At 29.5% G+C, this 25,588-nt stretch overlaps 4 protein-coding genes across 4 annotated transcripts; 2 read left to right on the forward strand and 2 right to left on the reverse strand.

Annotated features, from left to right (window-relative positions):
* Positions 1–1,439: 1,439 nt before the first annotated feature.
* On the forward strand, positions 1,440–12,294 carry LOC119676123. Its single transcript, XM_038087354.1, has 17 exons — positions 1,440–1,805; positions 3,173–3,384; positions 3,529–4,273; positions 4,347–4,503; positions 4,583–4,753; positions 4,869–5,067; positions 5,151–5,256; positions 5,510–5,603; positions 9,755–9,876; positions 9,939–10,169; positions 10,235–10,446; positions 10,506–11,205; positions 11,266–11,431; positions 11,521–11,694; positions 11,756–11,954; positions 12,018–12,123; positions 12,183–12,294. The coding sequence occupies exons 1-17, from the start codon at positions 1,447–1,449 to the stop codon at positions 12,265–12,267; spliced, it is 4,038 nt and encodes a 1,345-aa protein (XP_037943282.1). The 5' UTR covers positions 1,440–1,446; the 3' UTR covers positions 12,268–12,294.
* Positions 12,295–13,357: 1,063 nt separating this feature from the next.
* On the reverse strand, positions 13,358–16,285 carry LOC119681269 (DNA replication licensing factor Mcm3-like). The gene is made up of 5 exons (XM_038094411.1): positions 15,832–16,285; positions 14,760–15,771; positions 14,551–14,699; positions 14,381–14,465; positions 13,358–14,322 (listed from the first exon to the last, which is right to left on the reverse strand). Exons 1-5 carry the CDS (start codon positions 16,173–16,175, stop codon positions 13,441–13,443), a joined length of 2,472 nt encoding a protein of 823 aa, XP_037950339.1. The 5' UTR covers positions 16,176–16,285; the 3' UTR covers positions 13,358–13,440.
* Positions 16,286–17,904: 1,619 nt separating this feature from the next.
* Positions 17,905–19,624, forward strand: LOC119684303 (ER membrane protein complex subunit 2-like). The gene is made up of 5 exons (XM_038098316.1): positions 17,905–17,938; positions 18,068–18,476; positions 18,771–18,927; positions 18,984–19,079; positions 19,153–19,624. The coding sequence occupies exons 1-5, from the start codon at positions 17,905–17,907 to the stop codon at positions 19,336–19,338; spliced, it is 882 nt and encodes a 293-aa protein (XP_037954244.1). The 3' UTR covers positions 19,339–19,624.
* A 475-nt stretch (positions 19,625–20,099) lies between these two features.
* LOC119685651 lies at positions 20,100–24,469 on the reverse strand. Its single transcript, XM_038099998.1, has 3 exons — positions 23,844–24,469; positions 21,032–21,463; positions 20,100–20,972 (listed from the first exon to the last, which is right to left on the reverse strand). Exons 1-3 carry the CDS (start codon positions 23,882–23,884, stop codon positions 20,504–20,506), a joined length of 942 nt encoding a protein of 313 aa, XP_037955926.1. The 5' UTR covers positions 23,885–24,469; the 3' UTR covers positions 20,100–20,503.
* Positions 24,470–25,588: the final 1,119 nt, after the last annotated feature.

Here is a 25,588-nt window from a genome sequence, read left to right on the forward strand (position 1 = left end):
TGATACCATAATAAATAATTTTTTTTATTAATTTATTTTTTTGAAAAGAAAAATGTGACTTCATTTAATAGTTAATATATTTTTAACAAATAATGTGTGTATAGTTTTTTGTAAACTATTGAAACATATTAAATTTTTCACAGATTTATTTGAGATTTTGGGCAATTAAATCGATTTAAATCTCAAAGATAGTATGTATATCAGTAAATCTGAAATATTTAAAAGACCATTTTAAGCGAAACTCGAATAACTAAAACAACTTCAGCTGTAATAAAACTAAACTTAATTAATAATTGCTCTTGTTAAGTATTTAGTATGAATTAAAAATTATTTATCGTTTAACTCCGCATATCTGCAGCTACGCATACAAATTAAATTATTCTGAATTACAGTAAATAGTCGTAGGAATTGGAATGGATACGGTCACGCATAGGTGGACCACTAAATGAACTATGAAGTAATTTTAATACAACGCTTAAATCATAATTTAGCAACTGAAAAGTAAAAAAGTAAACTAGGTTTATTATATATAAGTAGTTCTACAGGTAAATACCTTGTCAAGATCGTCCAGTTAGCAATTCGCATTGGTCAATAACGAACACATAGCTTTGTTTATAGAATATACATACATATGTCGTACATATGTCGCAATAAATTTGAAATCAACAAAATGCAAATTCACTATCGTAAATCATTGGACATGCCGTAATGCCAGAAATATATAAAGGCAATCGATTTATTTGAGTAAAATAAAAAACTATTCCAATATTTTGAGAATATGTGTGAAGTTTACAGCAAACACGTTACGAAATTGGAACTGCTAATCCAAGTGTATGTATAGCACACTGCCATCAGTGGACAGCAGTCCACCGACGAGGAGGCAGAGATAGGCAACAAGTTGAGATAAGTTGCAGAAAGATTTTATTACATGGCACATTGTTAGCCATCACAACGAAATTAAAAGCGCACAATGGGGTCAGAATTCCAATGGAGTTCAACTTTTATATCTTATACTCTAAAAGGAATCTCATTGCACCATATACATTGCGCCGAATGAAACAAATTCATTTTAATGAATTAATAAAAGTAGCGGCATCAGTAAAGTTTGGACACTCAACAGAGGCATTGCACATGTGTCCACTGAGTTGTCTTAAGTTAATGGAATTTATTAACAATTTTTTTTTAAATTCAACTAAAGTAACTCAGATACAAAATCAAATCTACGAAAAATTTATTGAGTCTCAGTTTAGTTCATAAATTATTTATTATTGACCAAATTTAAATACTACATTTCTGCTCTATTAAGTGCTAACAATATTTAAAACGCCTTGTTGCTTAACTGCTGCGACCGGTACTCATGAAATAGATATGACCAAAAATAATTATATTTTTGTTTTTTTACATGTGCATATTAATCTAAAACTAGATTTTTTTATTTACTTTCAGATGGTGTGGAAATTGAATATTTTCATTTTAGTTGTCTCAACGGTTACCTACACTTTGGCACAAAAATATTCCTCATCCGGTTATAATATTGTACATGATCACCCTGGCTCAAACGCATATCATGGATTCAGATTTTTGCATGGAAGTCCAAATTGGCATGGACCATCCACATCAAACAGAAATGGCAATCCTTTCACAGGATTAGGAAACTCAAATCCTGGTTATGGTTTACATTTTCCAAGACCTGGTGCTGCCACTTGTGCTGCTGCACCAGCTATTTGTCAAAAGACTGCATATCGTAGCTTAGATGGCTCATGTAATCATTTGGAAAATCCACAACTTGGAATTGCTAATTCTAGGTTTGTTATTTTATTAATATATTTTATAATATATCTACAAAAATCATTACATTAAAAAATTACATTTACCATAAATAATAAAATTTTATTATTTTATTTTATTAATTGATGATGTTTTTCGACATTAAAAATTCATTTTATATTATTTTAAATAATTGAAAGATTGACTGATCATACAGCTGTTTTGAGTATTGCCAAATATCCATCATTTGTGGTGTTGGAATATGTAAATAATTTTTTGAGTCTGCAAGTACAAGGAATTGAACTCGTGCCCTGCCAAATTTCAAGCTCAGAGTTAGCCCACCTTAACCAACTGACCCAAAGCCGTATTTGAATTTTATATTCGCACATTTTTCTGGAGTTTTGTTACTTTGCTGTGAAAGTTTTATTTATTATTTTATTGATTTGATTTTTTGGTTTAATTAATTAATAAAAAATTAATTGTTGTAATTTACTACTGTTCAAAATACCTCTCTTTTGAAAACAATAGTTTATATTAATGGTGTTTTCTATTGTTGAATCTGAATTTAATCTAGATTTACTCTTGATCCGACAAATTTTGTTGTCCAATTAAACATTTTTAGAGTAATCAGAGTAATAGTGTTAGTGGACATTTACATTTTTAATAAACACATAACATATATCGATTCAAATCACACTTTATTAGTCAAACCATATAAAACAGTTAATTTAGGGGAAATCTTGCTACTCTGGTAAAATATCTAGAGTGTTATTATTTAATCTCGAGTGTTATCAATTAATCTCGAGTAATACACAAATTTCACAATTGAAAATGAAAATTGCACTAAAAGTGAATCTCGATTAAAAAAAGTTACCCCAGTTTTACCAATCAAAAACTCCACAAAAATGAAGAGTCTTTCAACAAGACGGACGTCAAAAATTAATTTAATAAATAATAAAACAAATATTTGTAGTATAAGCAAGCTTTCATATAAAAAAAAGACATCAACATATATTCAAAATCTATTTAAGCTTTAATATAAGGAGAGCAACACGAATCGAATCACTATGATTCAATTGATCGTTACCATTAAAAACTATTTCGAAAACTAACTTTCACAATTAGTTTCAGGATTAAAAAAAACATTTGCATAAGTGTACTATATCGGGAGGGGATTATAGTGAAGCCAATGAAATACATTTAGAAGGATACATATTTGCTTTAAAATATAAAAATTATAGCATATCCTAGCATTCAGTTGATTTTTTTTTAAAGTATTTTAATAAATTAAGTTAATATGTTTTTTGGAATAATTAAGACTTTCTTTCTTATCCTATGCTGTCTTATATGTTACTTTCAATGTGTTACAACTAAAAAATTAAATAATATAAAATTTTTGTTTTAGATATGGTCGTCTATTATCTCCCAAATATGCTGATGGAATATCAGCACCTACTAGTTCAATAACTGGAGATGAACTACCAAGTGCACGCTTGGTATCACTTGTTATATTTGGAGAACTCGATGTGCCTGATCCAAAATACACATTGGTAAATATGCAGTGGGGCCAAATAATGACACATGATATGAGTATGCAAGCTGGTGGAACACAATCCAGTAAGTCATAAAAATCTATTACTATATTTTTTATTTAAATATGCTTAAATTTTACAAATACATAATTTATATGTTAACATTAATAATATATAAATTTATAATATACATATATGTAACACTTATAAAAATATATTTTTATTTTAGAGAAACATCCTACCCGCTGTTGTACAGATGACGGCCGTTTGGTTGGTGCTGATACAGCACATAAAACTTGTTTTGCCATAATAGTTCCACCTCATGATCCTGCTTATTCTCAAGTTGGCACAGAATGTCTTAATTTTGTGCGTACACTTACTGATCGTGATGCCAATTGTCCAAATAGTCAAGGACCAGCGGAACAACTGACAGTAGTCACAGCTTACATGGACTTGTCATTAGTATATGGTAATTCGATACAACAAAATAGTCAAATACGTGCATTCCAACGTGGTCGTATGATAGTCGAGGAGCGTAATGGTGCAGAATGGTTACCTTCGTCACGTAATGTTACTGGTGATTGTGATGCAACTGACCCAAATGAAGTATGCTATATGGCTGGTGATGTTCGAGTTAATCAAAATCCAGGTTTAACAATGTTACAAACTATCCTACTGAGAGAACATAATCGTATTGCTGACGTATTAGCAAAATTGAACCCACATTACGATGATCGCACCTTGTTCCAAGAGGCACGAAAAATAAATATTGCACAATATCAACACATCAGTTATTACGAATGGTTACCAATCTTCCTTGGCACTGAGAATATGTTGAAGAACCGTTTGATATATGAAACACCAGCGGGAGCTTATGTAAATGATTACGATTCAAATATTGATCCATCTGTTTTGAATTCACATGCAACAGCAGCATTCAGATATTTCCATTCACAAATCGAAGGAAGATTAGAGTAAGTTAATATTATGAAGATATTGTTCACATAAGTTCTTCACTGAATTGAAACCCTTTTTTTTTGTTTGTAGTCTTTTATCAGAATTGAGATCTGTAACAAATTCATTGCGACTAAGCGATTGGTTTAATCGTCCTGGTATTCTTGAAGTTGGTGATAATTTTGATTCACTTACAAGAGGTCATGCTACACAACCCGAAGAATTAACTGATATCAATTTCGATCGTGAGGTTGGTACAAATTTAAACTTAAAAAACTGTTAGGATCTATTCATGAATCTTATATTAACTATTAAAAAAATATTTGCAGATAAAACACTTTTTGTTTAGAAGAAATAATCCCTTCGGTAGTGATTTACGTGCTATTGATATACAACGTAACCGTGATCACGGTTTGGCCTCATATAACGATTATAGAGAGTTCTGCGGACTGAAACGTGCTAGCAATTGGGATGAATTTGGCGACTTAATCGATGGTCAAGTAATACAAATGGATTATAAATATATTATTTATTTATTTATATTTTATTATAAATATTTTATTTTTTTGTTATACTAGAAAAGATAAATTGTACTTTAAATTTGTTTATTAACAGATTATTGCGAAACTAAAAGATCTTTATGCCAGTCACGAAGATTTGGACTTAACAGTGGGCGGTTCCTTAGAATCGCATGTTGAAGGTGCTTTGGCTGGTCCAACTTTCCTTTGCATACTTACAGAACAGTTCTACCGGACACGTGTGGGAGATCGTTTCTTCTTCGAAAACGGAGATAAGAAAACTGGTTTCACCCCAGGTACATGTCATGTTAAATTAATTCAATATAAATAATTAAAATAAAATTATATTAACATTAATTATATAATATATAATTTGCAGAACAATTGGCAGAAATAAGTAAAGCAAGTATGGCACGCTTACTATGCGACAATGGAAATCATATAGAAAATATGCAACAACGTGCATTCCTGACTGTATCGGGATCGTAAGTTGATCTTCTTTATATACTTATATATAAAATTTTTTTATCACTCGCTGCAATTCACACTTATATGTTATTACTTTAAAAATTGAATTTGACTCACAAAAAGAGAAATTTCTCATACGAGGATATTGGTAAAAAGGTCTCAAATAAAGTTGGAAGTCTATTTATAACAGCTAATTTCTTATTTATTATATTTTATTAATATTCTTTTAATAATTTTCTTGATTGAGAAATTAATTAATTTTCATTTTAGAAATCCTGTCATGCCGTGCCAAAGCTTACCCGTCGTAGATTTGACAAAATGGGTTGATCAGAAACCGTTTGTAGGCGGAACAGGATATGGAAAATAAAGTCTTAAAAGCATTGTAACTTTTATTAATTTAAAGTGAAATTTAAAAAAAAAATATTGTAAATTAATCATTCATAGTATTTAAAATTTTCTCGGTAATTTTTTATATTAAATAGTTATGTAAATATTTAAAATTATAATAATAAAATTTAAAATTATTTAATTTAAAAGTTGACTTTTTAATTATGTTAGAGTATTGTTTATTTTTTATAAGTTTTTGATTTTTATATGTTTTTGATTAAAAAATAAATGTTAAATTTAATTAAGTATTATATCATGTTCACACTGCAGCTAAATCGATTTATGTTAATAAAATTAAAATTTGGTCGTTTCCATTGGCATAAGTTGACTTACGCAAGTAAAAGAACGAACTTTTATAGATTAGAACGTTCTGTAAAAGTTCTAGGATACTTTGTGCTGGTTTACATTTCAGTTAATATTCAGCTAATATTTTTTGATATGATTTCCTTGGATTTATTCTTAAGTAAGTTAAAAAGCACGAAAGCTGTCTAAACCAAAAAAAATTGGTATGAAGTCCTTTATTAAAACATGTCAAAAAAATAATTTTTTTTTGGATTTAATAGACAAATTTTAACCAGTTAAAATACCGATTCAAAAAAAAACTTTACCGTCACGGTGAGGGTTACCTTTAGAGAAATTTGGTAAAGGCATGTGTTAAGAGGGGTAAAATATATTATATATTACAGTTTGAAATTTATGAAGCAAAAAAAAAGATGAGATTTTTTGAACTCTTAAATAACAGTTTATTATATAATGAACTTAAAGTTTCAAAATATTATTTAACGGAGGATATATACTCATGCACCATTCCTTTATAGGATAATATATCTTAAAATATTTTATTTTTAAGAATAAACACTTTTCGTATTATTTTTGCTAAGCGATTAGGATTATCTAGTTTTAGAGATAAAACATATAATTTTTGTCAAAACAATTAAGTTCCACATAAAAGAAGGATAATTTAATAAATATTTAAATTTATTTGTTAAGTTTTTTTCCAAATACTCGTATTGAAAGCTTTCACAGATAAATTGGTTATAAAAACTGCTAACTGATGATTAAAATTCCGATAAAATATTCTATTTATATAAGAAGATACACGTATTCAAAAACTTTTTAAGACCATAACATTTGAGAAAGATTTATTGTTCAATAATTTTAATTGATTGTCTATTTCTACCTACTTAAAGAATGTAAAACATAATACTCGCAGAGTACATCTCTCTTATACATTTATTTCTCTAATTTCTGATATTGACAAGTTTAGATTCAAATCAATAATTTTTTAGAGTATTTGATGCGATTCTGTCCTGTTAGATATTTATGTTCCAACTTCAGCCTAAGTTACGAATTTAAATGGACACTATTTTGGGTATAGATATACGCTCCTTCCTCTCATAAAAATAAAGAAGAAAAGGAGAATCAGAATAAAAAGGATTACTGGAATAGTATACCAGGATTAAGACAATTCAAATCACTTAAGGGTACCTATAACAATAAGAGATACCAGGATTATATGAACCTATCAAAAGAAAAACTTAGTATCATCATAGCAAACCTAACAGGGTACTGTAGACTAAAACACAAAACTGGGTATACCTACGGATGCAAACTGTAGATTCTGTAAAGAGAATGGGGAGTCGGCCACACATGTGCTGTTAGAATGCCTTGCCGTAATGCAGATACGAAATAGGCTTCTAGGAATGTATACTCTTACGGAAGAGGCAATAAAAGTATATAAAGCAGGTCCTATACTCGTTTTTATTAACGCAACATGGCTTAAAGACCTAAGCTACGCCCAGAAGGGCGCACAATAAATCCTACGGTCGCAGTGCCACATTCTCTAACAATAATAATAATAATGAGTATAAATAATATGCGTTCTCCAACACAGGTTCCACTGCACTGAGTTGCCTAGAATCGTTCGAATGCCACCACATTGTCTGTCTGAGAACGTACACTATTTAGCCCCATTTACCATTCCAAATTTCTTCTATTGATCAAGTTTGAATTGTCCGAATCTATAAATCTATATAGATTCGATATAAAAATTCTCTAGGGCCACTAAATCCGCAAGATATTTCGTTGACACTAGTTTGTAGAAATCTGAATATTTGACTGGATTACCTACAATTGTAATTCTTCATATTTCATATTTCTTCATATAGAATTGCCTTTGGGTTAGTATTAAGTACGCGAAATTTTGTAGAGGTGGAGGGCTGCAGCTCTAACCTCATTGATTCTTACAATAATATCCTTCTTTGCTCTACTTATATTTATAATGTTTTAAATATATGTTATTAATGGCATGTTGTAGCTATCCGCTACTCATGATTTTAGTTTGTTCTTTGATAATTTCTTAATCAGTCTATAAAACCATTACGTACAAATAATTTAAGTTTCTTGGGTGGGCGGAGCTACTATGGCAAACTTGACACACATGATTAACATATTTCAAATGTCCCAGTCGAATAAATGTCATCTATTGGATATCATATCATTTATCTAATGATGCTTTCATTATTTTCATTCAATCTTTTCTTTAATATTTAAGTAGTAATAACTTATATTAAGATAACTGCTTTTTATAAGTTTATGTTGTTAATACCAACTTTTTTACGTTCTTTAGTTGACACAGTATTGTCAAACTATTAAATTTTTTCTATATCTTCAACGTGAATCTCAATTGATAATGAGTGTCATTTAATACATGACTTGGTGTTGTTACTTCTTTGTCCTAATTTTTCTTATTCAGTCAGAATATGGAAATACATAAGGCTGTGTTTATTTGTATTAGAAACCAGATTATCATCAATCCTAGACAATCGCAGTCCGTTGTATATCAATGGTTTAAGGATGACATTCAACAGGTGTGACGATATGTGGCGATAGGTGAGAGTGCATATCATTGTCATCCCTATTACTTAAGCACGATATTATGTATTACCTTACAGATAACTCTACTATTGCTTCATTTAAATTTCTTTAAATAATTTTTCTGGATTATCTATAGATTAAACAACCTTCCATATGTGATTGCAATTAAACATAACGAATAATTTTTCGAAGTTTACGAAAGTAAGGTACATATTTGCATTTAATTCAATTGATTGTTCAGTGAGAATATAAATGGTGCTAATATAAACAATTTAAGTCTTTTCTGGGTGAAGTCCAGTTTGAATCGGAGGCTAAGCAATACATATTATATATCACATATTATATAGTAACATATTATATATCTTAAGTTTAATTAAATATAAAAGTTTCTGTTAAATATTCTACTCTTGAACATCTTTGAAAAAAAGAGTAAAAATAAAACAAAAAAAAATATTTATAGTTGTTTGATGTTAATTTTTCATTAAAATTACATGTTAAATTATTAATTAAGCATTTCGTACTCTCATATTCAACGAACTTCATAGTAAATTATTAAATTACTTATCACGATTTTGTTAATTTGTCCGTAGAAATATCTTTTTCAGCAGAAGTATTTTATCCGGAAGCTAACTACATAAGTGCAGATACTTTACATTTACATTTCAATATACTATATTACATAGTAACAAACTGTCTGTTCTTATTAATTCGTCTCAGTTCTTCATATGAGCAACAAGAAATATATAAGATACTTTCATTGTCTTTCGGGGAGTACAACTTGTCAAAATATTAAGAACTGACTGTGAGAGGTATTTTCAGGTATTTTTAGTTGATTTACTTATAAAATATATTTCCAAGAGAGGCTGTAAATAAGTATAGGATATAAGTCCACTTTTTATAAAATCTATAAATTTCCGAATTATTACTTGTCTAAAAAAATATTTTTGTTTTTAAGAATTGAGTTTTATTAATTAATCTTAAACAACTGTGCAAACGAAGATAAAAAGAAAAATATTCTTGCCTACTTTGCATGATTCTTGAGATATTGCGCTTATCACTTCCGGAAATACGATTTCGGCCAATTATACTCTAAAATTTTAACTGCTTTTTAAACTCAACAACGTTCAACTAAGAGATACGTGATTAATTTAAAATATATAAAATATTTAAAATAGCAATTATACTAATAAATACAGTTTAAATATATAAAGTAAGATTATGTTTATCATCATGAAGACTATATAAACAAAAAAAGTTGGAGTCTGTATATCATTTCGAGAACATTGCTTTATAATGGCAATAATGGAGAAATTAATACTATTTTTTGCAATTGTATTATTAGGAAGTAAAACAGCCTCAAGTGAACTGAAATGGTAAGAGGACTTAACTATATTTCCATAATATCATAATATTTAATATTTAATAACTCATTTAGCCCAATGGCGCATTTGAAACACGTTTATCAACCGCAGCCTGCATCTGTGGTGTCATTGACAGGGGAAGCAGCTACAAAACTGGAGAGTGCGACAACAGATGCATCAGGTAAATTCAAATGTGCCGTTCCTCCGATTAGTTGTACAAATGATACCACAAATTATATCTATCGCTCTCTTGACGGTTCATGCAACAACTTAGACGTTCCAGGATATGGAATTGCCAAATCAAGGTACTTCAAAAATAATATCAAATATGTAAATATGTTAAGAAATATTAAATGTTTTTCTATTTAAGATATTCACGGTTATTAATACCGAGATATGGCGATGGTAATTACTCTCCGACAGAATCTGTTTCAGGCTCTCAACTGCCAAATGCACGTTTGTTATCATTATCAATGTTTGGCGAACAGACTAAACCTGATTATTTTCGTACAATGGCCCTGATGCAATTCGGGCAAGTTATTGCACATGATATGAGTCATTTCACTAAAAATCCAGATATTGGTATACACACTTATTAACTTTAAATATTGAATATAAATGAAGTTTGTGTTTTTTAATAGATGATTGCTGTTCGAATACTGGACATAGTTTATGTTATCCTATAAACCTTCTTCCGAATGGTCCCATTTATTCACAATCTGGGAAAAAATGTCTTAGTTTTGTTCGTGCAGTTTCTGATGCGGAATCCACTTGTCCAAAAAGTTATCACCCTTATTCCGAAAAAATAACAGTTACAACTGCCTTCCTGGATCTTTCACCATTGTATGGTAGCTCAAAAGAAGAAAATAGAAAAGTTCGCCAATTTATAGGTGGATTACTTAAGACAAGTGTATTGAATAATCGTGAATATCCTCCATTGAGTCATGGTAGTGAATGTGGAAAAGATATGAGTCAATGTTACAACATTCCTGATAAAAGAAACCAAGAAATTCCTACCATAATTGTGATGCATGTTATATTTCTCCGAGAACACAATAGGATTGCCAATGCTTTAGCACTTTTGAATCCACATTACGATGATGAACGGCTCTTCCAGGAAGCAAGAAAAATTAATATTGCGCAATACCAACACATAGCCTATTATCACTGGTTACCACTAATTCTAGGACAGTCATATTCTCTTGATAATAATTTAGTGTATTACGTACATCCACATGATTATGTCAATGACTATAATCCCTCTGTAAATCCAGCTCCACTAGTTGAATTCTCATCAGCTGCTTTCAGATATTCGCATAACCAAATTCCCGGATGGTTCTCGTAAGGCTTTAAGAGATTAACAATTTCAGATTCTTTGATTAAAAATTGTTTATTCCACAGCTTGGTTGGACCAAGTAGGCATTATAATGAAACTATGCGTTTAAGTGATTATATTAATCGTCCAGAAAATATCAACTTTATATCCCATGGTGATAATTTTGACTCGCTTGTACGTGGTTTATGCACACAATTTCAGAAAGAAAGTAGCAGTCATGTTGATAAAGAGGTAAGTACTGAAATCCTCATATAATTCATAATATGTATATATTTTTAAATATAATATTCAATACATTATATATGTTAACATTATGTTAGATTAAACATCATTTCGGCCGTAAGGCAAACGAAGAATACGGAAAAGACTTAAAAGCAGTCGATATACAGCGTTCACGAGATTTTGGTTGCGCCTCTTATAATGATGTTCGTCATTACTGTGGACTACCACGTGCTTATGATTGGCCTGGATTTTCGAATGAGATACCTGCATCTGTAACTATATATTACTGAATTACTTAATATTGATTAATAATAATTCATAATTCTTATATAGAAAATTGCTTTGCTGAAGAGTTTATACAATTCTCCAGATGATGTGGATCTTGTAGTTGGTGGATCATTAGAGAAAACAGTGCAACAATCAGTTTTCGGACCAACATTTCAATGTGTTGTCGCCAAGCAATTTGGCAAGACTAGAACAGCCGATCGATTCTTTTTTGAACACGAAAATCAATATAGTGGATTTACAAGATGTAAGTTAATTTTGATGCTACATATAAACAAATGTTACAATGGGTCCTTTAATTGAATAACAGGTCAACTGGCTGAGATACGCAAGTCTAGTCTTTCGGGACTCTTCTGTAATAATGCTGATTATCTGCTTTCAATACAGCCAAATGCATTTATTTTCCCAAATCGAAGGTAAATTCTATTTGTTTAATAAAGAACTAAACATATTAATTGAATATCGATTTCTTCAGGAATATGTTAAAGAGCTGTAGCGATATTCCACAAATAAATCTGAACAAATGGAAACAACATGACCAATCTAAAACTTACACATAAATATAAACATTAATACATTTTTGCATATAAACTTTTTTTAAATATTTTTTCAAATCCTTTTTTTTATTAAATGAATTAAATAAATATATTAAAATATAGTTTTGTTTTTTAAATGATTTATTTTAAAGAGGTTTCGATAAATAGTGAACTACAACAACAAACAATTCTATTATATCATTTTAATTAATTGAAAGTTTTACTGATCATACAGCTGTTTCGAGTATTGCCAAATACCTGTCATCAGTGGTCTTGTAATGATGTCTTAAATTTAATTACTCTTAAATAATTTTTGAGACTACAAGTACAGGGGATTGAACTCGAGCCCTGCCAAATTTAAAGCTCAGAGTCAGCTCTCCTAAACTATCTGGTTCAAAGCCATAGTTGACTTTTATGTATGCACATTTTTCTAGAGTTTTATTAATTTGCTGTAAAAGTTTTATGAACAAAGAAATAAAAATTTGCTGTGATTTGTTTTAAAATAGTTTAATCCACAAACCGGGTTTAACAAACAAAAAGTGTACTTCATCTATAATGTTGGTAACTTTGCAATAGTTGGAAGCGAAAACATATGTGCAAATAATATAATTTAAAATAGGGTGGTATACAAATTAAGGTTGGAAGGAAAGGGAATGGATATAAGATGATTACACCCTTTTCAAAGCTTAGAAACTTTACTTCATCGATGATAGCTAACTACGAATCACTTAAGTTAGACCTTGCCTCATTAGTGGATTTATTAAATTAAAAAAAAAGTGATATTGTCTAATGTTCAGGTTTCTTGCTTCCTAGAGACGTCAAAATGTATTTTCGGACTAACAAATTGGAAACAATTATTTTTCGGTCGAAATATTTGTATATATATCCTCGATATGAAGATTACTACGGCATGTAATAAAGTTCGCACTATAGTTCTTTTCATTAATCATTCTAAAAGTCGTTATTTAACAATTTTTAGTTAGTGCTATCCTTAGTTTTGTCGCCGACTTATTATAAGTAGCAATCATTTACACAATTTATCTAAAACTAAATAATTGCACCAAACAGATGTCATATATTTAGTGTAATAATAATAACATATATATTTATCAATAACATAATAAATTTTTATTAAAGGCATAAAATAGGAAAGAAGAAAACATGACAAACTTAATCTATAAATTAATAAGTTAAAAATTATATTAAAAATACAATTCCATCGGCAACCATTATTTGGTTATCTTCTGTCATTCGATGTACTGCTGCTTCAATTTCTCCATCAGAGAATTGTTCATCATTATTTTTATTAATTGCCTCAGTAATGCGTGTTAATGACAAACTTTGCTCGCGAGCCTCCCTAAATACTTTATGAAGGCTATTCTTGAAAATACCTAGGCGCGCGTCTGTTATAGTAGCAGGTTCTGCTGCACCATTCTGTCCACTGGAATTATCTGTGCTAGATTGAGTTGCAGAACGACCGGCACGTGTAGTTCGACTAGATGTTATAGATCTTCTAGTATCGCGGAGTGTGAGATCTCCAGCATCAGGTTGTGGTGTTTCTATCTCATCTTCGGTATCATATGTAGTTCCAGATGCATCAGTACGTTCTGTACGAGTTCGTTTGGTACGTCGAGATGGCGATCTCGGTGTTACTTCGTCTTCTTCTTCTTCGGATGTTTCGCCATTGCGACGTCGTTTATGGCCTTTATCTTTTCCAAGCACTTTTTTGAAATAAGCGAACTGTACCAACTCAATTGCAGCTACTGCATCATCAGTTGTTACATTTTTAGATAGTCGAGCACGGGCATGTGCTGTTGACAAACGTATAAGTGTTTCAAGTGTACGAGCAGTTACAGGTTGAGTTCGTGCGACATCAGATTGCACACTCTCTTGGGAACGTAAACGTGAGTACTCGTTTGAAATAACTTCGCTTGCTTCTTCAGTTAGTTTCGGTTTCATACATTTTGCAATATGAATATATTTTCTCATAAAATCGACTGATAAGATTTTTTCATGACGTTTTCTAGATTTACCATGCAAGAGAGCGTCGTATTTTTCATAAATTTCTGCATTTTTTTTCTAATAAAAATAATTATAATTATAAAATGAAAATATATAAATAATATTAAATAGTTACTTCTTCATTATTTGATGCAAACGATAGAGAATCAGCATATGAACTACCCATTGACAGTGGTTCTCCGTCAGTTTCTTTGGGATTTCTGTTTGGATTATTTAAAAAAAATTAATAATATATTCTAAACTATTTCACTTATTAAAAATTTTAAAGACTATACTCAAACTTACCTATATCTGTGCATACGAACAACATGATCTGATATCATTTGGTCGATATCACTGTCAATAACATCCAACATAACAAACAGTAAATCAAAACGAGATAGAAGAGAATCCTGCAATCCAATATTTTCCATTGGTGTTTTATATTGATCGTACTAAAAGTAAACATAATATAAATAAAATTAATACATAAATTAAAAAATATAAAAACTCACTCTTCCATAAACAGGATTAGCTGCTGCCAGTACTGAGCAGCGAGCATTTAATGATGCGTGAATACCGGCTTTAGATATTGTTACGCGACCCTGTTCCATTACTTCATGTATAGCTGTACGATCAATATCGCTCATTTTGTCAAATTCATCAATACAAACTACACCTCGATCAGCTAGTACCATAGCACCTGCCTCTAGACGTCGTTCGCCCGTCTCTTGATCTGTCGTTACAGCAGCCGTGAGACCGACACCACTTGAGCCACGACCTGTCGTAGGAATTGCTCGTGGAGCTGTATTTAGTACATATCGAAGTAGTTGAGATTTCGCTACACTAGGATCACCAATTAGTAAAATATTTACATCTCCACGCAAACGTGTACCATTCGGTAAAACTTTCTCAACACCTCCAAGTAATAAACACAATATTGCTTGTTTTACATAGGTATGCCCATGTATTGAAGGTGCCAAGCTCTTTGATAATAATTCAAATATATCATTATTTTTTGCTAATCTCTTACACAATATGATATCTTCATGTGTTATATCCAAGTTACTTTCCTTGCTCAAGAGTGATATGTTGTTAGCCAATAAAACTGTACGAAAAGTCCCTGAAGTATATCCACCTTGCTTACCCGGCAAGCAACGATAATTGCCCACTATTTGTACACGATCGCCTGGCTTACAACGATCAACTAGATCATCATCACATATAATATCAACAGATCGTGGCAATTGACCAGCTGGGGCTTTCTCTGGCATTTCTTGTATGGTCAATGTCTGATGATCTTTGTAAACGGATAGTCCGAATTCGGTTTCCAATAAATTTCCATCTTCATCTTTAGTTGGGTACACAGCAGTGGATGGAACTGCTTCAAATGATGTAAGATCAGTATATTTACGTTCTAAGACTTTTTTAGTTGCGGGGCAATAATGAACGCTGCGCACCACCTTTGGGTGTATGAGCGATACTTTGGTTACTATGCCTTCAACACATACTAAGTTCCCAATGTAACTATTAAAATTTAAAAATATATATTAAAATGTACATAATATTAATATTTATATAATTTACATTGATGTCAAAGATCGAGGCGTTACGTGCCTGTTACCAAAACAGCCTTCGAACCCCACAAAAAAATCTTCATGTTGTTTAGCTAACGACGGATCCACAGTAGAAACGTATTCTTTAAGAGCGCGTCCAAATGCTAATTGTTCATCGGATGCATTATTCAGCAACCCCTGTGCTCTTTGCGGATTTTTTCGCTTTAAATCGTTAACATTGACAATAAGCCTTCGACTTTTTTCGGATATCATCTCTTTCACATAGCCAGCATATATTCCTTGGTCTTCTTCATCATCGAGAAAATCCAAATACTCCCGCTGAATATCTCTTATATATTGTTCTGCCTCTGTCATTTTTAACTAATAGTAATATATTATACGTTATTTAATTCCAAAATATAAACTTCAAGAATTGTCGCACCAATGTGTTTGGTTGCTGCGAATTGGCGGGAAAACATTGCCAAACAAGAGATGGCAAGAAGTTATTGTAGAGATGTTATCGAAAATATCGATTACTTTTATGTACAGGATGTTAGAAAAATAATTTGCTTTGTTATGACTATTGCATATATTTTAAATTATGAATTTTTAATTCATATATATATAAATGAATTAAATTTTTTGTATAATGAATATATTGTGTTAAAATGCGTACATTTACGTTTAATCTCTTAATTTGTATTTTTACAATGAGTTAAATTTTTTGTATAATAAATAAATTTATATAATTATATATATACAAAGTGTATACATGCTATACTATAATAAAAACTTAAAATAAACTAAGAAAAACATATATTTTTACTACGGCTGTGTACGAGTTTGAGTAAATTGAAATTTCCTAGGGATTTTTTGCATATATATTATATAAATATTTATTTATTGCATTTATTTATTATTTTTGGTTAAGAGTTTTCAAATTCATTAAACTTCATTATAAAATAAATGTGTCCAGAAACTTTAGAGGCATAATATAAATGTTGTCATATTTATTTACGAGTTTTATGTAAAAACTATTGAACAAAAACAGAATTACATTGCATATTTAGAAAAAATTAATATGAAAATATTGTAAAATTCGAAATTAAATTTTAAATTTTCAAGTTCAACGTTAGGCAACATTTCCAAAATGTCTTGACTATAAAGTTATGAAAAGTTTAACACAACATTTTTAGAAGTAACAGCATTTTCTCCATACAAAATGGTGAACAACCACTATTTTCAATAATTTTTTGGATGTAGAAACTCTTAATAAAAAATAAAAACACATACGGTGGCAGCAATATTAGGTCTGTTCCACGATCTACTCGTAGTAACTTTGAGTAACACTGTGTATACACAAATGTGTCCCACCAGCAAATTTTCGAGTAAATGAGACCATCTGAGAGAGCGTAACATCCCTGTTGAAATTTGAAAATGCTCCACAAACTTTACTCGTACATTTTATTTTAAGTAAAATTTGTGTGATGTGTGAATCTGTTGTTTTTGCTTGAATTTAAATTTTTGCATTGTTTATTTTCTCACCAGACTTTACACAAAGATGTTTCAAGAAAATCTGTGTAAAGAACTAAATTTGGCACTTTATTTGTGTTATGCTCTCAGTTTGTACTTTACTTGAGTTATACTACGAGCACCTCGTGGATGATTTGAATAACTCGAACTAAATAGAGTGCAACAGAGTTTAGAGAGCATATTTCATACAATTATAAAAAAAATCTTTTACTCTTCATAAGTCGAACCTTTTCTTTGCAAAATGGTGCTTCGTGTTATGGAAGTTTGTCTTTATATATATATATATATACATATGTATAAAGTTAAAAATATTTAAGAATATTAAATATTTTTCAAATTAATGAAAAATATGCATATACATAAAGAAAACATTTTTTTCTCCTGGGCTATCAAGCAAAATAGCTGCCCTGTCTTAACAATTGACATATTTTTCAGCTGACGCTTTTCATAAGTAGAATAATTCTATCGTGCTTATTAACCCAATTTCATGTTTCCTAATTAAAGTTTAAGCAGAAAATTAAATTTATGTGCATTTAAAATTGAAAACAATAGTATTAATAATATATTAAAAATGTTGAGTAATTTTGAAGATATGTCCTGGTCAGGTAAGATGGGAAATAAATAAATTATGTTTAATTTAGTCGTACCTCAAAAAGTGAGATATATATAAATATAGAAATTATTTTCAACCAATCTAATTAAATTCATAAAAATGTAATTCGTTTATATTATAGATGTCCGTGATCAGTTTAGAAAATGGCGTGAAAATAACGAACGAAAAAGTGACGAAGTGATTCTTCTTTGGGAGGGTATTTTAGAAGATCGAGTCCAGAAGACTGGAAATGAACGTCACCTGATATTAGAACAAGTCATTATGGCAGCTTTCGACACAAGCCGCTTCGATATTGCAACCAAATGTATTAAAGAACTAAGTGTGGAATTTCCAGGGAGTATGCGTGTTATGAAATTTAAAGCAATGCGTTTAGAAGCTTTGGAACGTTTCGATGAAGCCGCTGATGTTCTTGATGCTATTATTGCTAAGGATGAAACATGCGCTGCGCCACGTAAAAGAAAAATTGCTATACTAAAAGCCAGAGGAAAACGTGGTGAAGCTATAAAGGAACTTACGGAGTACTTAAAAAAGTATGTTACAAAATTAAAGCCAATAAAATAAATGTGTGGCACTGATAATATTTCAATTTTCCATAACATTTGTGTAGAACTTAAATTACTCTATTAGTTACCTAAATATTATATTAAACGATTGTTAGGTTATCGCAGCAAAACATTTCAAATTTTGCTCAGTCATATCGAGCATAATTTTATTGTAGTACTATTTTACTATTTAAAATCATTTACCAAATATGGAATATCTTATTATTGTAGAAATATTTAATAATATTATTTATAAAAAAATTTATTTATATCTCAATCTAGATTCATGTCTGATCAAGAAGCTTGGCATGATCTCAGTAGCTTGTATCTTGCTGAAGCTGATTATGGAAAAGCATTATTTTGCATGGAGGAAATGCTGTTGCATAACCCTCATAGTCATTTAATCAATCAACGTATCGCTGAAATTCGTTACACCATGGTTTGTATTGCAATCGTTAAACTTGAAATTTTTCATTAAATTTTACTTTAATATAGGGTGGCATTGAAAATATTGAAACTGCCAGAGTCTATTATTCGCAAGCCGTGAAACTGAATCCCAATAACTTGCGGGCGTTATATGGCATTTACCTGGTAAGTATAAAGTAACAATTACTTTCCTGTAAATGTGTCTTTACTGTAAATTAAATTGTTTTATTTTGTCTAGTGCTGTAACGCCATTTCCAACTCCAGAGTCTTAGGTTCGAAACGTAAAGAAGCACAAAAAATCGGTCAATGGGCTCTAGAAAAAGCAACTGCACGTACTGAAGAACATTCTACAATTAAGAAAAATGCTAAATTAATCGCTGCGTTAGATACAGCACTTGGAAATTTGGAAATTAAGTCAAACTGACAGGGGACAAAACTGGTGGTTAGTGGATAGGGTTTGAATCATGCGTAAACATATATGTATTCGTATTCCTTTAAAAATGTTTATTTTCCATAAAAAATTTAAGGCATCAATTTAGTTTCTTATCGGGATTTTTATTTATTATAATTTTCGTAATTGGTTTGGTGTCAGCAAAAAATTTAGATTTTCATTCCAATGCGCTTCACAAATAATTTGCTAAAATTCAAAAGTAAGATTTAATAATGCAAATTCCAAAATAATATCAATATAATTTCTTTATGTAATTGTTTATATAAATCCGTGCAATAAATGAATTTTAACTCAAACAAAAATTAAAACTTTTTTGAGTTTGCGAAAAATTGAAAAATTTTAATAATTTTTTCCTTTATATATAAATGTTTCAAGTCAGTTAAAAAAAATTGTTTCTAAATAGACAGCTATATTAATTTATATACAATTAAGATAAATATATTTAAGTTACTAACTTTTAATATTAATTGTATTTTGCTTAAAATTTTTGTTATTTGTATTGTAAAATATTAAATTTATTTTATGAATCTTGCATACTTTTAATTCAATTTATTTACAGTTGAAAATGATAATAGAAATTGTGTTTGAACCTCTTGTGTATTCTGTTTTGATATTAACTACTCCTTTTCTATTAATTAATGTATTTTAAAATAAAAATATGTAGTTACTTAGCATTTGACAAAAGAAATTAATTTTATTTAAATTTAACATAGCAAAACATTAGCATTTTATACACATATTTTTCAATTATAGATTTAAAATAAGAATGGTTAAGAATTTTCAAATAAGTTGATCACATTTTTTCGATATATTATATATAAAATTAATTAAATTACATAAACGATTTGAATTTATGCCTATATAATTTGTCTCTTACAATTGTAAAAAATGCAAAAAGTAAATAAGTAAATATATATTATATAATGGAAAAAAACTGAATTGTATGATTAAATACCGTAAAAACCATATATTGGTAGGTTATATTATATATTGGCGTACATTGCACCACAGTGCTCTCAAAAGCAATAGTGAACTGATAAGTTTCTTTAAAAGACACATTCAATATAACAACTGAACAAAAATATATATTTATCAACTTAAGGGTTATGGTTGTAAAATTCCATTATTAAATTTATAATCAGTTTGTTGAAGAGCTCGTGTATGACTTCTTTCTTTTTCGTAAACGAAAGAAGAAACTGAGCGTAGGAGAAGACTTATGGTTACTAGGCTGTATTTTATTATCTGAAATGCAGCTGTTGCTATTCGTGCTGTTGCCTGTACCACTTTTGCTCGCTGAACGAGATGGAGTTGTGATGTTATCATGGTTGGCAATTGTTTTACATATTTCTTTAGTTGAGACATTTAGCGAAACTCCATCTAAATACTGGAGATTGGGCAGTACAAGTTGTACATAATCTTGATAATTACTGACATAAGTGGTTGGTAAAAGCGGATCTGTTAAGGAAGAATCTATTGTCAGTGCAGAATATTTGAATAAGCCATTAGTACCCGGATTGCCCATAACAGAGAGATGTTCCAAATTAGGGCATTGCATACGTATTCTTTGTATCCAATCAGCGAGGTTTTTGATATTACAATTATTAATCCTGTAAAGATAATAACAATATTACTGATTACATATATAACTTGCTTAAATTAGCATTACCAAAATATTTTTAAGTTTGCTAAAAATGGTAATGTATTAACATTTAGATTATAGTTTCGGTCCAGAATTAAAGTATGTAGGTCTTCAAAAAATGTGAGAAATGAAAGATTTTCGAAATTGTTATAGCTAAGATCAAGACACTTGCAAACGGTAAATTTGGCGGCAATGCGTCGTGGTATTGTACGTAGATTTTCATATGCTAACGATATTCTACCGTTTTCCTCAAGTATATTATCTCCAACTGAATCCTCACTGTTGTAACTGCCGGTCGAAGATAAATTTCCACTTGTTGAATATGATGAATTGATAGAAATCATTTTGTTATAATCATATATATTCGGTGCATAGACGTCGTTGTAGTCTTCAATGGTTAGACTTTCATACGATTGAAGATTTGCACAATTTTTTAATGTATCATAAAGTGAAGGATCGCTAAATTTAAGAAAGCAAACAAAAAAAAATGGTATTGATTAATTTTTAAGATTAAATACAATTTTAAGATAAAAATGTAGAATTTTTATAAATGTGTATTTGAAATTCATTATAGGCAAATCAATATAGTAAAAATTGAAATGGTATAGTTAATTACAAGTAATGTAGTAGAATATATATAATAGTATATAGTAATATAGTATATAGTTCAAATAAAATATATTGTATTTAAATTTTGTTATTTAGGCACATTTTAATCATTTCATTACAAAAGTTTAGATCAGATTGATTTCTTCAATGATCTTTAGTGTTAAAGAGGTGATTAAAAAAATACTTCTCTGACGAAGATGCTATTTGATAATGTATATCATCTGAATTCAATTGATTTGGGTAGACAGAAAAATGTTCAATCTCCTCAGGCTATTTCAACTTGACGATAGAGGACAATTGTTTGATCCAAAAACACAGCTAACAGAGAGTATAGAGCTTATATCGTTGGGCTTAACATTTTTGGTAAACTAGAAGTTATCAGATTGTATCCATAACTTGTGGTCATGTCATAAGTTATGACCTGATGATAAATATATAAAGCAATACCAATAGTCATGGTACATGAGAATAGACTCGGTTAAAATACATAATGGCCAGAGCCCTGAAGCTATACGTAAAAACTGACAGGCTGCCCTACATAGCACTATCTAATTTTTGAGCAGTTACTAGCCGTACGGGGCGGTATGCAGATCTTCAATCAGTGATCGAATAATCAGCGAAGCTTGTGAGGAATATATAAATTAAAAGGAAGGACTCTATAGAAACCCATTAGCTAAGAAAGAGTAAAACGGATAGTTTTCGGAAAAACCTCAACATAAGACCAATAGTTTCTTAATACAACTATAAAATTATGATATACATATATATATGTATATAGTAGTACTTCATTATTTAGATATTTATATTATTTCATATAACATTTTCTTGTTTACTATAAGCGTACGGCAATTACTAGTATACTTGAATTTAAAGTTCATTAGTAAATACAAATCTGAACACACATTAGACAACATATTTTTATTATATTTTAAGATGAATCCGAAATCGATTATCAAAGCGAAATATTTAACTTATTACTTTTACAAGGTTTTGCAATTGACAGAGAAGAAAGAAATTTTGAACCAAATATATTGTATTGTTGATCAATGATGTTAACCTCTATTTTAATAAAAATGGAGTTATTCAGAAATATCTAATTATAATTTTAATAATATTAACTCAATTTTATTTCTCTACATTTTATCTTCCTACTATCTTACTGTTAGATTTATGAAATATATAGATTATGTGATTAAGTCTTTTAATATATTTTAAATAGTCAACGTCTTCATATGCAATGAATCTTAAATTAAACCAAGCACTTTAGTGATCTTTAGAGATCATTTTTTGAACTATATTATTAACAGTAAGCATTTTCGAAGTTTTTACTATAAATTTTTAATCCATATTGTAACAATTTCTAAGGATTAAGTGGTAACATTGTATTTTAGATAATTTTATTTGATAAGTTTTAGTTAATATTTCAGATTTAAGTAATTGTATAAATGAGAAAAATGGATTGTGTCTTCTGGTTTTTTTTTAATGTTGATTTATCAAGTTAATAAATAAATGAAATAATTTAATTTTTGAAATAGGTACAACACACTAAGGTTGGAACCATTAATCCCAATTAGAGCTACACGTAAATATGCTTATATACACATAGTATATGTTTATAAATGAATACTTGTCTACATAATAACGGTTTAGTCAATTTCAATAGTATAATGTATAGTTAAATATATGAATTGGAAAAGGTTTAGCTACTATATCGCTTAAATATACATTTGTTGTGTTCCTTTCAGAGATAGGTTGGTTTAAATATTAGTGCCTTCATTTATGCTATACATATATGTATTAATGATAATATATTATAGGTTTGTATTATTTAAATTAATTAAATTATTTGGTGTTAAAATTATTATTAATACATTTCACATAAAAATAATTTTATAATTCTCATTACATTTGCTTGCTTTCTTTTATAATAGAATACTCTAACTGCTGACTTATGAAACTTGTAAGTAAATGAATATTAATAATTAAAGATTTAATATTAACGAGTTATAAATAATATATTAAGCAAAATATATATACACACATTAGAATTCAAAATTATATTCATATAAATATTCTGTTATATGCCAGAGATAAACAATTTAATGTTGTGTATGTTATTATTATTGGATTACTATAGTGAAGTTGTTCATCATTATTTTTCTAGCATTTATCACATACTCTTCAAATATGAGATTATAAACACTATTTTTATTGTTTTTATTTGGATTACCTTATTGTGTTAATATTTGAGGTCTTATTTATATCTGACATAATAAGAGGCACAGTACAGTGAATGTTACATGAATTATAAATATTTATTTTAAGTCGCTTTTACAAATAAAACTCGTAGATGAACACATAAATACATTTTTTTTGAATTATATTTTGAGATAAGTGATCTTAATTCGCACAATAATTAAGAGCTGAGTTTGTACTCTATGAACACCGTTAGACAAGTGTAATATCACATTTTTTTTTATTTGTTTTTATCTCGCCCGGAAGACACGCATTTTAAATAATGTTTCAGAAAACTTCAAATAGGTGTCCGTCGTCTTGCTACTAAGTTTTTCACATTTTCACATTTTCACATTTTAAATATCAAGTACACAATAGAGTCAATGTGCGTTCACTGCTGCATGTAGACTGCCAAGATAGTCGAAAAGCCGAGACGTCGAACCTACTGAAAATAGAGATTTCTTCAACAGAAACAGTAAAATCATTCGAATGTAATTGTTTTTGTTTTTTTTTTTTTGCTTCGTGTTATTTATTGTTCTTAAGACGATTCTACTAAATGGAGAAGAAATTAATACACCGACCTGCAGTCCACACAAAACAATGAAAAGACGGACAGGAGATAAAAACACTGAACTGAAGATTGCGATAATTTAATACTCGTTTATAATTCTGTGGTGCCTCGTGCTGTTATTTATTTTAATTGCTTTTACTTTCTACTTTATCATTAATTTTACTTAATATTTATTTAAAGCTTTTTTGTATTTTTTATTAACAAATGTCAAAATAAAAGGATCGGTCATTGATGCTAAGAAATAGACATAAGTGTATGTAGTCTTCTGTTAATTTCTTTTCATTTCATTTAAATATGCATACGTATATTAATTTAGAAATAATAGAGTTTTCACATAAAATGCATATATTAGTTGACAGTTCCACAAATTATCTATCATAGTTATTATCTGTTAAATGGTGAATTAGTACATAAAAGGTCCCTAGTAAATTTAACTTTTTTTTACAGTGTTTTGCATTTATGTTGTGTCTGCCTGTTGGTGGCTCAGCGGTTCCTCAATTGCCAAGAACCCCATCCCAAAACCGGCGAGCATACCGGGCTAGCCACCATGCTAAAAGCGGCTTCTGAGAGCGCTAAACCACCAACAGACAGACACAACATTTTTTTTACAACTGATACGATTTAATAGGTATGATTTTTCGAAAAGTGAAAGATTTAAAAGCCTTCCTGTTAGACCATTATACGAAAGCTATCATTAAGAATAAATTCTAAAAAGATTGTAGCCAGTGGTCCGTATAGGACTGCTGCCATAATGTCATTCTAATAATCAAAGGCAGTTAGAAGAGCTAAATAAGTAAGCTAAATGCATTAAAATTATAATGCATGGACCACAAGAAGAAGGTTATGTCCGGTGAAGAGATGGGATAGGTAAAAAACTGCAGTTATATTGAATTAATTATAAAGTCAATGCAATGGATTGCAATAACCTCAGATGCTTCCACTTCAAGATATAAAATATGCGGTATTTAAGGGCTAACATATTAAAAATCGAAAAACTTCAAATTATGTGAGGAGATTTTATATGAAGGGCACATAGGTATATCTTAACATAATCAATCTTGTTATATAACAACAAAGCTCTTGTTAAGATCTTTTAAATTTAATTGGCAATTAAGGGACTCAACTCAAGTCTTCTAAAGTTTTCATAGGAAAAATGCTTTATATATATA

The sequence above is a fragment of the Teleopsis dalmanni genome, chromosome 2, assembly GCF_002237135.1.
Source record: "Teleopsis dalmanni isolate 2A chromosome 2, ASM223713v2, whole genome shotgun sequence".
Classification (NCBI taxonomy): Eukaryota; Metazoa; Arthropoda; class Insecta; order Diptera; family Diopsidae; genus Teleopsis; species Teleopsis dalmanni.

Excerpts from the sequence above, each read along its gene's own strand:
- LOC119681269 (XM_038094411.1), bottom strand. The coding sequence starts at position 16,175 with ATGACAGAGGCAGAACAATATATAAGAGATATTCAGCGGGAGTATTTG. Across the intron at positions 15,772-15,831 it reads CCTCGATCTTTGACATCAAT|TTACATTGGGAACTTAGTAT; the intron begins GTAAATTATATA and ends AAATTTTAATAG. Across the intron at positions 14,323-14,380 it reads TTGCATCAAATAATGAAGAA|AAAAAAAATGCAGAAATTTA; the intron begins GTAACTATTTAA and ends TATTTTTATTAG.
- LOC119684303 (XM_038098316.1), top strand. The coding sequence starts at position 17,905 with ATGTTGAGTAATTTTGAAGATATGTCCTGGTCAG. Across the intron at positions 18,928-18,983 it reads CTGAAATTCGTTACACCATG|GGTGGCATTGAAAATATTGA; the intron begins GTTTGTATTGCA and ends ACTTTAATATAG. Across the intron at positions 19,080-19,152 it reads CGTTATATGGCATTTACCTG|TGCTGTAACGCCATTTCCAA; the intron begins GTAAGTATAAAG and ends TATTTTGTCTAG.
- LOC119676123 (XM_038087354.1), top strand. The coding sequence starts at position 1,447 with ATGGTGTGGAAATTGAATATTTTCATTTTAGTTGTCTCAACGGTTACC. Across the intron at positions 4,754-4,868 it reads GCGACTTAATCGATGGTCAA|ATTATTGCGAAACTAAAAGA; the intron begins GTAATACAAATG and ends GTTTATTAACAG. Across the intron at positions 5,604-9,754 it reads GCGGAACAGGATATGGAAAA|AAAGTTGGAGTCTGTATATC; the intron begins TAAAGTCTTAAA and ends ATATAAACAAAA.
- LOC119685651 (XM_038099998.1), bottom strand. The coding sequence starts at position 23,884 with ATGTCAGATATAAATAAGACCTCAAATATTAACACAATAAG. Across the intron at positions 21,464-23,843 it reads TCAAATATTAACACAATAAG|CGATCCTTCACTTTATGATA; the intron begins GTAATCCAAATA and ends TCTTAAATTTAG. Across the intron at positions 20,973-21,031 it reads GCAAACTTAAAAATATTTTG|GATTAATAATTGTAATATCA; the intron begins GTAATGCTAATT and ends TTATCTTTACAG.